Below are 14563 nucleotides of genomic sequence, written 5' to 3'. Positions count from 1 at the left end.
AGCGTGGTCGGATAACATTTGGATAACATCCAAGTTAAAACATAATCGGCATATTTTCTCAGGTTGTTTTTAATGCTACAACAGGATGCATATTAGAGCAACATGGGTGTATCTACATGAGAGACGTCAACCAATAGCCCGAATACAGAAAAAAAAATTAGCAGCAGTTTACAGTCAATAATCATTTTTCTGTTACAAAATTAACATCTCATTGGCATAATCATTCTTCACAATGGAAAGTGTGAATTGGCCTGTTATTGCCAAAATTTAACTGAGAAAAAGCATCGCAAAATCACAAAGTTGCTGTTTTCCTTTTAACTTTTTAATTTTTTCAAAAGTACATTGCCCTACAAGATAAAAATGAAAATACATTAAAATAGAAAGCTCTGAATGTGCAGTACTTGAAGAAAATTGAAAGCTTTGTTTCATGTGTTGTTAACATGTACAAACCCCGTAGTATGTAAGGTTATTGATGCAACCTGTCTCTCATAACTGAAATTGCGCTTGTCTTTACATCACATGGCTAATCTCTGGCCCACACTACAGTAAAGTAGGTGGCGGATATGCACCTCAAACGTATGTTGCCACCCACTGTCAAAAAGGAAAAGAAGAATTACATCACATTATTACTTCAATATGGTGGACAACCGCCGATCTAATTCATACTACCATTTCGGATGCAGCCAACATGGGTTCCTTAACGGTCTTGTGTCCTCGTGTTTTTGCTCTGTCGTCAATAACTGTCAAAGTCCCTTCCAAAACTCAAGAACACACGAACAGAAACGCGTATAAACGCATAAAAATACATGGAAGTGTTCTCGATATCAATGATGCATCGAACGCAGTCTTGCGCGCATTCGCAACCTGCTTGAATTCCCAGAAGTCACTGCGGCGAGTCCATTCAGGTTCGTTCTTCCGAGTCTGCATCGCAAGATCGGTCTCCATTAGAACACAAGACCAATCTTTGCGTCCTTGGAATTGAGAAACGGCCATAGTTCCAGGAAATGCCAATGGTGATATTCTATCGCTGTTCTTCAAACCGTTTCAGGTATTTTCATGATAAAAAAGTATACTTATAATGATGATGTTTGACGAGTGTTGCTTTTTCAAATGCATGTTATAAACGACTCAATCTCGTATTGAATTTAGATCGAGGATAACTTCCTACTGATCAAAGAGCCGTAGTTCACAGAAGAGCTGTGCATAAAATAAGATAATCGATTTCAGAACCGACATAGACTGTGGATCCCGATATATCGTCCCAGGATACTTCACCCCAAAATTAAAACAATTTTATCATTTACTGACCTTGTTGTCATTTCAAACCTGTGTGAGAGTCTTTCTTCTGCAGAACAAAAAATATATTTTGAAGAATGTTGGTAACCGAACAACGCATTGCATTGGTTTTGTTTTGACATAACAAAAGTGAACGGGTACCACCGTTGTTTGGTTACTAACATTCTTCAAAATATCTTTTGTGTTCTGCAGAAGAAAGACCATCAAACAGGTTTGAAATGTCAAGAATAATGATGACAGATTTTTTTTGTTCTTGTTGTACTATCCCTTTAGAGTTCAGTAAATTTAAGGAACAGTCCTTAGGTGTAACTAGTCACTAGAAATTAGAAGTTGAGACTTGTGCAGTAAAACTCGAGCAAAAATATAACAGATATTCTGTTAAAAAAATCCCAATTTTAACCCCTCAAATCCCTCCGCTCAACCGCAAGTAGCCGTTAGCTTTTGGAATTACTCACTGCTTTATAAGTCAATACTCTGCATTAACCGCACATCCTGGATAAAAAACTTTAGCATAAGAAGTCCACCCAAGGCTATGGAAATTCCTTTTCATACTGATGTAATCCCTACATGCTCACAAATGAGACGCAAGATATTAGTAAAAATATTGTGAACATTTTCCAAACAGAATTACCAAACTGCTGCCTAAGATCTCATAATCTTTTTGACCTTTTCATCCGAAACAGACAGGCATTGAGAAGTTTTTTTTTGCGACGCGGTGTGGGCAATTCGAAGTGGCAGCTCCACCGAAAGCAGCTATGTAAACACTATATGTCATCACATATAAATAAGGGTCGAATAATGCTGGAGCCATGAACACTGCTGTCTGGAGCTCTGGTACTGAGAGCTCATTTAAAGTCAGGTAAACAGATGACCTGATTCCGGGCTACCTCACTAGCATTAACCCTGCCTACTAATGGCAACGTACAGCTTTCCTGTTCAGACTAGTGATGTGTGTGTGTGTGCAATAATTCATAAGCCTTTGGAGTTAAATATAGAGGTCGCATTTCAACCTACTGCTTACATGTATGTGAATTTGGTGTTGAGATGTTGAAAGATGACAGTTTGTGTGCCCTCGTCAATTTCTCTTTTAAACTTAAGTAAACACACCAAACTGTGTAGACTATGCATGTGAAAATGAACGTTTCCAAAGTGCATTGAATGACATGTAAAAATGATCCAGTTTTTATTCCGCGAACGCGTTCCACGCCACTGCTTTCCATAGAGAATTACTCACGAAATCCTACAACGAATTAAGCAGAGCAGCTAGCAGATTTACTTTCAGTACATAAGCACTCCATGCATTTCCATCATTGGGTAAGTTTATGTGACTAATATTCAAGGCTATATATCTTAATTTGAAACTATGTTGGGGAACAACAATGTTTGTGTATGTAGATCACAATGTTTGTGTGTAGTGGGGACATGAAGAAACGTTAGGGTGCACGCTTTTGACCGTGTGTGTGTGTGGCGTGAAGGGTGTCAGACTAAACAGAGCGTTAAGCAGTAGTGGGGAGGCGAGTGAGAAGTTGCCATGTTGTGACTGCTGCTGGAAAGTATTTGGCCCCTACCTCATCAGCGTCTCTGAACAGATGTTGATGTCCACTCCCACGAAGCTCACACACTCCTGCACCACCCCGTCCAGCGCTGCCCTCAGCAAACTCTGCGACACGTCGTGCTGGAAAGAGTGATCATGGTCTTTACAGAAGTGTGTAAAATGGGAGGAACTTTAAAAAATCAAACACATTGACAATAATGCTTTAATCTTTATAGGGGTCATATGGCGCCAACACGTGTTTACTGTGTCTTCTGGTGTGTTATAAGTTTCCCATGTGTGTATGAGTCACGTTAAATTGCAAAAATTAAAGTGTCAGAAACGAAAGATGCATTCTATCTAAAAGCGAATGCTCACCCAGACCTGCCTGAAACACCTTGTGTAAACACACCCCCAAAAATCTACGTCAGTTCGTGATATGATGAGACTAGACTAAGCACTGTCAGTTCAATTGCTTTGGAACCTGATGTTACAAATATGGTAAGAGGAGTTACATTTCCGTCACACGCTTGTACTATTCGACCAATCACTACGCACTGGTTAGCTGGCCAATCATAGCACACCTTGCTTTTCAGAGCGATGAGCTTTGTTAAAAATCTGCGTGTTTCAGAGAGGCGGAGCAAAGAGGAGATACAAACAAGAACGGTATGTGGAAAATACAGCGTTTTTTAACCTTAAATCGTGTATACACATTGCGTTACATCTAAAACAAACAATAATATCTGTTTTAGCCGTGTCATATGACTCCTTTAAAATCACTTTTTAGTTGTAAAACTTCTACTGCATCGTTTTAAATATCAAGAAAGTATACTAATATCTCGTCGTCTCAGTCCCAAAACAATTCTTTTTCACCAGGCCAATGCTGTGTCACTGGCAATCCAACGATAACCTTAAATACTTTGCAGGGTTCATGCTGGTCCGAGAAATAAGAGAAACTGCAGAACAAAAAGGCGTTCGGTGGATCCCTTGCCTCGAGAGACGCGGCGAGAAGGTCTGAGGCTGTTTTCCTTGGAAAGCATCTGTGACACTTCAAAGTCCTCTCACAGGGGTTTTCCATTAAGTGCAGAGAATTGATAAAGTTAATCCAGCCGAACTTTTCACACTTTGGAGGCGGTTTTCTAAAATGGAGATGGAATTCAAAGCACATAAAACCACAAGGCCAAATCCAAAACGGACCAAAATTAGGAGCGAGCAGGGAATTCTGACAAGCCTTTGTCTGTCTGGCATTGGGACCAGGATCCATATGGAAGACGTTACCGGTGTTGGAGACCTGGTTAGAAGAATGTGCAATACTTCATTTGGGAGGACTCATTACGATGAGCGCTCTACTATATTTACAAGAGTTTTATGTAATGACTTCGAACCCCTGTAGTGGCTTCGGAGGAAAACTCGAAAATGTAATTTAATAAAGATGGGTTAATCCGTCCAGTATATCCACATGAGATGCAGGATAGGTAAAATACAAAAACAGCACTGCCATGCTTCTTTAAACCATTTAAGTCTGGAGGAATGATGCTAATTGAACACAGAGGAAAATACACGTTTGGCAAAACTGCACTATAATTAGACTTAAATGACTAAAATCAAATATATAAAGATTCAAAGCCCTTTTGATGAAGCTTTAAGCGTGCAGGTAACTTTCACATCATGCGCCAGTTTTATGGATGCATAAAAGGGTGACGGGGAACATCCAAACTTCAGAGAGGAAACATTAACAGGTCAAAAAAACTGGATCCTCTCATTTTCTGTTTCATCCGGGGAAAATCAAACAGTGAGAACGGCCAAAGGGAAGCAATGACAGTTTGTGGTGGAGTGTATGACATGTTTTGCCGGTTCTGTTTACTTTCTGCAAGTACATTTACACGGTAAGTATGTTTAAAGCTCTCTTTTTCTATCTGCCAGCGTGTTTTGTGTTTGTGCGATTACAAATTCACCATTCATACAGAATGAGAAGCCCTCAGTCCTCTTACAGCTAATTCAATATACACATTCAATCTCCCTTGTGCACACACGCAAAAACACAGTCAAACGCTAACACGGGAACAGGCAGAAATAATAAACGAAGACATAGACGATATATTTCTCTTCTATTTAGACACAGTGGTTTACTTTGAGAGAGTGTTAATGTTACAGTCAACAATGAACTAGGAAACTCTATCCTAATGCTTTTTGTGTTACTCATTCTAGGATATGATACACATTTTTTATGAAATTGAGTAGATGTGAAAAACTAAATAATATGAAACATGCATTCTATGTATTAACTAAAACTAATTATGATGTCTTCGTTTTCTTCTTAATAACATTTACATATCGTTGCTTTCCTTCTAAAACCTTGTATCTGCATATTTCGTGAATCTTATTTTTTGTCATAAATCATTATTATTAGTCACCCTTTATGTTTGTCACTGGGTTTTGCAAATATCTTACCATTAAAAGTATTAAAAAGTGCTTTTCAACTGCAGCAAATCAGCAAATTTGCACAACAACGATATAGTGGATTATATTCAATCACATTCAAGACATGTTAACATCCCTCCAAAGCAATTATGTTTCAGAGTGATGCAACGTACGGCTGAAGCACTGTTATCCATTGTAATAAAACACAGTACAGGACTGTAAAAATGTGGCCAGAAAGGCAAGGATGTCAAAGAGGTCCGAGAAGCAGATGTTCAAACAACACACAAAAAACACCCCGAAAACAAATATTGTGTTCTAGAGAAACCTGATCATGTAAACCTCATTAGCAGATCTGCCTGTTTGTCCAGAAAACACATGTCAGTTGAGAGCAAAGCACACCAAGACAAGGAAATGTTTGATAAATACTGTAGAAAAATAGGTAAAACATAATACAATATAAATATAGTCTACTAAAACACTATGTAATAAAATTAATCAAAAAGGGCACTAACTGACACCATTAAACTAAATAAGAAACAGGAACTACAGAAACTCCTGTAAGCAGAGGCTCTATATACATTTTTTCTTTCAGTGAAAAAGTGATGATGTTTTAATGCTCGGTCCTAAAATGACTGGCACATGCAATAGCTATAATGATTGAATACGGCACCACAAAAACTGTCCCAAGGGCTGCTGTGTTTGCAACCAAAAGGTGTTAATGGACACGGTAAATGAGACCAGTCGCCAACCACGACGAGATGTATAACATGAGGTGAAATGTGTCCAATCAGATATGAATAAAGAAACCTTTGTGTTTTCTAACCCACAGGATAAACACAAAGTTAAAGCGAAAGCATTTAAATTTTGTCATCGTTTACTCACCCTATTGTGATCTCAAAACTGTATGACTTTATTTCTTCCGCAGAATACAAAAGAAGATATTTTAAAGAAAGTTGGTCACCGATTCACTTTTATGGACACAAAACCAATGCAAGTTATTGGTGGCCGGTTAACAACATTCTTCAAAATATCTCATTTTGTGTTCTGCGGAACAAACAAAGTCATACATGTTTGTTTTTTTGGGTGGACTATCATCAATTTTTGTCATAATTTATTCACCCTCATGCAGTATATGATTCTTTCTGTGGAACAGAAAAGAAGATATTTTGAGAAATGTCTCAGTAGTGTTGTGTCCATACAATGGAAGTCAATGGGGTGCAGTGCAGTTTAGTTACCAACATTCTTCATAATATCTACTTTTGTGTTACACGGAAAACAGAAAGTCATGCAGGTTTAGAATGACATGAGGGCGAACAGGTAAGAGTGCGAGACATGAACAATCATGTACTCTCTCACAATATTGCCTCTAGTGGTAAACAGAGTTAATTGAAATACACCAAAAGTACCAAAAAAAGCATCAATTACACCAGAGAGGCTGTGGTACTTCATGAGAAAATAAAGGAAGATTATTTGAGTATCACTTCCTAAAATCAGCTATTGATACACAAATATTGAAAAGAAACTGTAATACTATACAGGTAAACATTTAACTGCACAGAAACAGGCTTCGTGTGGGGAAAACCCTGCTGAAACATTCAGCCAGACTGTCTCACACTTTTCTTTTGTAACCTTAGAGAGGTGAGAAATTTGTGTATGCTTCTGGAATGCATGTGTGAAAAAGACGCAAGAAGTCTAAACAATAAACAGGAGTGCCTGAGGGAAAAAGCATTCATTAGAAATTCATCAACTACACATCAATCATTCCTAATGATCCTCTTTCATTTTGAAAATACCCAGACGTATACAATTTATGGCATTTCCCCATATATTATTAAACTATATTAAAGGAAAGGTTCACCCTAAAATAAATATTATGTCTTTATTTCCTCACCCTTAAATTGTCCCAAATCTGTATAAATTTCTTTGTTTAGATTAACACAGAGAAAGATATTTTGAAGAATGTTTGTGACCAAACACTTCGTGGCCACCATTGAATACAATAACTGGATAATTGTGTCATACATTTTTTTGTTCTGTTAAATGCAAAAGAAGATATTTTGAAGAATGTAGGACAGCAAACAGTTCTGTGGCACTTTTGACTGCCATTGTAATTTTTCCTACTATAGAAGTCAATGGTGGCCAAGAACTATTTGGTTACAAGCATTCTTTCAAACATATTTCTCTGTGTTCATCATAACAAATACATTTATACAGATTTGAAACAACTCGTGACTGAGTAAATGACGACAGAATTTTTTTTTGAGGGGGGTGAACTGGCCCTTTAAGATGGTTACAAAACGATCACTCATCACTATATGATCGCTGTATACAGCTTGTGCAGTAACAACCAATGACTACTCTGATAAATATAAAAAAAATACATCAGCACATGCTCGAGAGACTTTCATAAGAATACCAAACACCTTATTTTTAGTCCACAAAAACCCTCTGGTGCACAATATCCGGATGCAACCTGAGAAGTATGCGGACAGGTTCCCATGTATCTGCTCCCAAACCCTAAGGTTAGCTTTTGAGTACTTGGCAGGCAGTCGGCTGAACAGAATGCCTTGAGCGTGGATGAAGCGAAAATTCTCACAGTCCTCAAGCGCGCAGAAAGACACCTAAAAACGACGGCCTCCAGGCACCGCTGATGGAATGCACACTCATTAGAACGCCATCAATTATAACAGCCCCCCAGATCTATTTTTAAGGCGATTCCTGGAAGATATACGCGATGCTCCATTAATTTATGATGTGGGACGCCCCTGCTGTGATAGTAGCGCTTGCATACTGGGAGAAAAGCGTAAATGAGCGGCATATGATGGAACGGGAGAACGTTCAATGATCCGCATCAACTGTCAGGCGGTCTGCCACGCCGGGTCGAGAGGGAGGGAATACGGCTTCAAAGACAGATCTATCACTGTGAACAAATTGAACAAAGATGAACAAGAGAGTAATAACAGTGTTGTGGTCGACATATGTGACAATCTGAAAAATCAGCCTTGACGCTGTGAATCATCCGGCCTTCCGGTAGTCGCACTTGAAAGAGGCTTTGGCTTTTACCCATGTCATCTCTTCAAGCTCTCGTCAATCCTAGTGGATATATCAAAAACGGCATAACCATTTCAATTAGAGAGTGTTAAACCGAAGAGCACTGAGCTACATCTGCTAAAGTGTAAGATTAGAATCAAACAACGTCTTTGAGAAGCTCTCCGCTGCTTCATGAGATACACAGTGTTCTCTTCAAGCTCATATTAAGCTCTCCATCTGTCTTCAAACACACGTTGTGCCGCTCTCCGGCCTTGCTCAGTAGGAAGAGCGGATGGCAGCTGAGCTCTGACACGGCGTAGCGGTGTGGTCGCCCTGAAGACACAACAACCCCAACTCAATTAAAGCATTGAGGAATAGGTGAAGAAATGTGGTGCGAGTTCACATAGTTTTTAAAACCTGTTTAAGTGTGAACAGACGCATACCCAGAATCCCTTGCTTCTGCCACTCCAGAGCGGGGAGACGAAAAGGAGCGGTAACACAAATACGCACGGATGACACAAAACTCACGCGCCCACGTACACACGAAAACATACACCCAGACCCAAATACACACCGCGAGATTAAATTCAGGTGCGAGGTCCTGTTTGGCTTGGACAGGCCCCAGCGCCAGAACAAAGTGCGTCTGTCCGCACTCGGGCCAGTTAACAGCTTTTTTTATCAAAAGCTGCCACTCCGAGATGTCAATCAGTTCTTCTCTCCCCACCCTTGTGACCCAGCGTACATCTAACCAGCTGCAGGCTCTAAAAACACACTTCCCAGAGAGAGTTGAAAACACAAAGATGTTTGACTGGGAGATCCCTTTACATACCTCCCAAACCTCTGCCTCCTGAGAAACCAGAGCCCCGCGTTTTCAGCAAAACATGAAAGCTCCAAATGAGGCATTTGAAAACTGCTGAAGACATCCTGACAGAGGTCGAAGAGATGCCAATGACTGACAGCGTTGAAGTTCTACCTGTTCTAGGAAACGAAAGAAAGTGGTCTGCGGCTCTATACGTTCTACAGTCTTAACTACAAGTTCATGTGTAGATGTGTTGATCGATGTTAATCTCCATGCAGAAATAATTAAAAATGAAAATAGAATTACTCTTCAGAGTTCTCCATTATCATTCCAGTTCTTCCTGGGTTTAAAAGCAATTTTTAAGCCTCAGTTTGTGAAATTTAGTGGCATCTACTGATGAGCTTCTGAATGGCAACCAATGGCTCACTCCATCCCTCTCCCCTACCCTTTCGAAGCACTACGGTCGCTGACACCGTGCTAAGATGTTGTCAAGTTTTCGCTTCTTTGCTGAAGTATTTATAATGAAACACGCTCAGTAGAGCAGTTTGTGTTTGGGACTACTGTAGAAACAACATTTCGGATTCCATGCAAGGGGACCTGGGGTGTATGTAGATAGAAATAACTCATTCTAAGGTAATAAAAACATAAAGCTTCAATATGTAAGGCCCTTATACACCTCTGTAGACATAGTTGTGTATATTATATTGCATTTCCGTCAATAGAACACCTTTAATTCAGACAAACTTGCTTATGAGTCATTCCAGCCAAAGTCTGAATAACTATTTAATGAAATGAATTAATTCTCTCTTCGCAAATTCTACACACCAGCAACTGTATTCATTTCAATGACTTTTCCAGACCTGGAAAACACTATTGCATGAATTAAAACAAGCTTTCAACTGAGACTGAAAGCTTCTGGCAGCAAATCAGGTGATGCAGTTTCCTGGCAATGAGTTGACATTTTAACGGCGACACTTTTCTCACCTACACTCCCTTCCATCTTTCCTTTACCTCAGGTGAAGCCTGGAGTTCAGGTCTGGAGTCAGTAAACACCTGTCAGACAGAACATGAGAGCTGCTCCCACGTGCACACTCGCCCAGCAATAACGTGAGAAAAACACGGATGTTGCTCTTTTTCATTAGTTTGTAACTAAAATAAACACCAATAAGGACCGAAATATAGAGGTTATTGTTGAAGGCTATCCTGAACCCACCAACAGGTATTTCAATTTTATTCAACAACTATTATACGGAAAATGGACCACACAACATATTCAGCTACAGCACTAGTATGAATCATAATATAAGAGAAGGTGTTCAGGAGAACATAACTTTGACTTTTTCCCACGCGAAAAAGAGCAGAGCTATCAATCATCGTCCATCAGCTTCCTGTCAGTCAATACTCACACCTTCATTCGCTCTCTTCCGTTTCACCCTGAGGGAACAGTCTCAGCAGGCCCATTAAAAAGAGAAAGCTCTGAGAAAACTACAGTGACATCATCAGAGCTTTTCTTCCCTGTCCTTAAAGGGGCAGCTCATCCAAAATAAATCGTTATTTATTTTGTAATAATGTACGTGGTAAGCTGTTCTTCCTTTTTTCTTCAACATTCTTACCTGTAACCCTATTAAATGTACATGACAACAAAACATATTTTCGCAAAATTACCCCTTTAAAGGGAGAGTTTCCCCAAAAATGTTGTCATGAATTATTAAAAACCAGTATACATTTCTTTGTTAGGTTAAACACAAAGAAAGATTTTTGGAAGGATGTTAGCAACTAAATTTTTCCGGGGCAACACAGATTTTTGTCTATAATTGTATTTTATATTTTGAAGAATTTAGGAAAACAAACAGTTCTGGGGCACCCGTGACAACCATTTAATGCTAGTCAATGATGCCCTAGAATTGATTCAGTTTGGAACAACACTTTTATCTTAACATTTGCAAACACTTTATGAACAGAAGCAATGAACAGCTTTAAAGCAACATCATGTATGAACAACAATCAAAACATATGAACCTATAACCAGCGACACTAAATTAAGGGTACTTTTTAAGTAACTTACAAATATATACCTTAAGGAAAACGAAAAAAGATGTTTAATAAAAATGAATTCATATAATTAAAGAAGATAAGACGCTGCTAGTGGACTTGAGGTACACATGGGAAAGTGTGTCAAGGAGAGTGACAGTTTCCTTAATATCCGGACGTGTGTGTGCTGTTTTCTCTCACAGCTGGGTAAAATGGTAAAATGTGCCCTTTGGGACCTTTAAGGAGTTCGGAAACCTGAAAAACAATCCTCTTCTGCCTCAGTGATTGACAGTTAACAATATAAACGTAAACTCTGGAGGTCCCTCCCGCTTTGGCTAACAGGCATGTCATGACAGTACAAGCAACAACAGAGGGCAATGTGTTATCATCTTGTAAAGTTCCTCCCGAAAAAGGAAAATTCTTTCAATTACTGACGGTCCAGTCACTCAAACCTGTCTTACTTTCTTTCTTCTACAGACCGCAAAAGAAGATATTTTGAAGAATGTCGGTTACCGAACAACACTGAGCCCCATTGACTTCTTTATTGTATATGGAGACAAAACCCCCTGACCAATTCTCAAAATATCTTCTTTTGTGTGCTAAGCAAAAACGAGCCATATACAGGTTTTGAAAACATTAGGGTGAATAAATTATGACAGAATTGTTATTTTTGGGAAAACTATCCCTAAAAACAAATCAATTTCAACATCACTTGGGAATGAGAATATTAAAGTAAATAAATTTACTAAATGTAAAAATGGCTAATCTAATAATTGAAGTATTATCCGCTGAAAAGCCAGGGGGATCCGCATGTTTCCGCTAGTTAGAGGTTATGACCCTGCCTAGAAAGTTTACCTGATAATCTGAATTGAGATCACTGTACATAGTCCAGTCTATTTGCAACACAAACAAATATACATACTGTAAACCTCTCTCTCTCTCTAACACACACATCACTCATCATGTCAAAGCAGTGGAGAGGCGTCTTGTGTTGCTGAGATTATGTAGCAGGGTAAATAAACGCTAAGTGCTGACAGACGTGCAGGGCGACTCTGCGATGCACACTGGACAAGTCTCACACTGTGCAAGGGCAAGAAGAGGTGACCCTGATCCTCTGCTAACCTAAACCTGTGCACATGTGCATATGGTCTTTGGGTCAAAAGTTGACAGTGTGAAATATGTGATATGCGATATTGATCCTTGACATTTGCAAAGATGCAAGATGTTCTTTCCTCGCCTTATTTGGGAAATGGCTCAGAGGCTGCAGTGGACTTGGTTTAGAGTTCCCTTGTACTGCTCTTAAACCAGCTAAATTTCACTCACAAGTAATATGAACGACTGCATACAAAACAATCATGAGTTTGCAAAGCCCATTTAGCTTGATATTCGTTATCTAAGGCAATGACAAGGAGCATCCAAATGAGGTTCAACAAAGGTCATAACTGTTTTTTAAAGAGCGAAACAAAGGGTAGATGAAGGAGAAATAAAGCATGTGGCACAGACCACAGAGAAGGCGAAAGCTGGATAGTGAGGGAGAAGAAAAAATACAAAACCAGGCCTCAAGTCAACATATGATGCTGCTGGGAATAGCAGCTGAATTGATTTCAAGAGAGAAATGAATTACTCATAAGACGGGACTGCAAAAGCAAACAGTGAGAGACAGGATTAGGTCGCTGGTCCAGCTGACTTCTGTTTTACTTAAACGTAAAAAATCAGAGGCTGGTTAGAAAGTTGGGAAAGAGCCTACAACTACTTTGAACATTTGAAAGCATCAGGAGTAGAGCCACACATTGTTCACACAGTCACTATCACCTGGATGATAAATGATATCATAAATCATAAAGACACAATTAAGTTGGTAAAACTTTACAATAAGGTTATAACAATGGGTTTATGCATTAGCTAACAAGAACAACACTTCTACAGGATTTATTTTTCTTACTTTATGTTATTTTACTAATACATTATTAAAACCAAAGATCGTAACTGTTAACATTAGTTAACATTTCTAGTTTACGTTAGTTAATTAATTTACTAATGTTAACAAATAAAATGTTATTGTAAAGTATCTTTAATGCAAAATTACTAACGTTAACAAATAAAACCTAATTGTAAAGTGCCTTTAATGCACTTCAAACACCTAAGCAGCAATTCACATCTAATACAGTATGTTTCGGACATAACACTTAGAAAAGAAGATATCATGTGACTCACCTGATAGGTGCCAATCCCAATGTGTTTGGGGTCAATCTTAATGAGCTCTGCTAAAGGGTCCTGAACACGCCTCCCGATGGACACTGAGAAGACCACAGGAGGAAATTATCTCACAATTGAACAGTTTACTCTCAAATATAATAACATCCTCTGGAGGGATAAGCAATATTAACACTTTAATAAACCAACAGATTTAATTAAGAATAAATTAAGCCCACACAAATGCCTTGAACTAATCACTGGTTTACAGACTATATTAATGAAGCAGATTTGCATTTACTACAGGGAATTCCGGTGCTTGCAAGAAACTAAAGAACTCTGTTTAGGGTTTAGCTGAGCTGAGATCTTAAACATGGGTTCTGTATTAATGAACAGACTACAACAAGCATCAAAAAGCAATTTATCACATATAAGGGAAAATATCAATGTGTAATTTTTTGGAGGATATATTAACAGAAATGCAATACAATAAACATAACTATGTATTTAGAGCTTATAAAGACCTTACATAATGAAGAGTTTGTTTTATTACCTTAGAATAAGCTATTTCTATCTACATACACCGCAGGTCCCTCGCAATGTTGTTTACGGACAAACTGCTCTCTGGAGCGTGTTTCATAAATACATTTTCGCCGGCTAAGAAGCAAAACGTAATGACATCTTAGTCCTGTGAGAGCCACCGTAGTGCTTCGCAAGGGAGGGGTGGAGTGAGCCGTTGGTTGCAATTCGCAACTTCACCACTGGATGCCGCCAAATTTCATTCACTGGACTTTTAAATATGTCATGGTAACATCTCTTCTATGAAATCATCATTAAGATGTACAGTCTCTCTGTTACTACTGATAAATTGTCTAAAAATTTAATTATACTGTAGTTGTTGTAACTTTTTTTGGTGGGAGTAAGATATTATACTTATACTAAGGTTGTGGCATATATTAATGTACCTTCAATATAACAACCCTTTATTTAAAAAATGTGCACTCCTGAAGTCCACGCTTAAACACACTGAGCTATGCATACTTTTCCTTGTACTAGACTATTTTCTCTTTACGACGTAAGCTCAAAACAAAAACACTTGTGCAACTCTGACCTTTAAATGAGGCTGAGAGATTAGACAAATAAACTCAGACAGATTCATTTAATAGCGGTAACTACAAGCGCACGTGACATCACATCTGTCTGAGAGAGAGAGAATGAGAGACACTGACAGACACATATAGATTTGCCATGAGTCCTGTTTC

General features: G+C 38.7%; 1 protein-coding gene across 4 annotated transcripts in view; it reads right to left on the bottom strand.

Annotated features, from left to right (window-relative positions):
* Positions 1-14563, bottom strand: part of srbd1 (S1 RNA binding domain 1) — a 54505-nt gene that overhangs the window by 11217 nt on the left and 28725 nt on the right. For all 4 annotated transcript variants that reach the window (XM_056760902.1, XM_056760898.1, XM_056760900.1 and 1 more), the window contains exons 16-17: positions 13323-13405; positions 2865-2971 (exon numbers count right to left, since the gene is read on the bottom strand). In XM_056760902.1, coding sequence (XP_056616880.1) covers positions 2865-2971; positions 13323-13405 — 190 coding nt within the window. The remainder of the gene's footprint in view (positions 1-2864; positions 2972-13322; positions 13406-14563) is intronic.

Source organism: Triplophysa dalaica, chromosome 11 (genome assembly GCF_015846415.1).
Source record: "Triplophysa dalaica isolate WHDGS20190420 chromosome 11, ASM1584641v1, whole genome shotgun sequence".
NCBI lineage: Eukaryota > Metazoa > Chordata > Actinopteri > Cypriniformes > Nemacheilidae > Triplophysa > Triplophysa dalaica.
The sequence above is the reverse complement of the archived record's forward strand: the minus strand, read 5'-3'. Positions and strand labels throughout refer to the sequence as shown.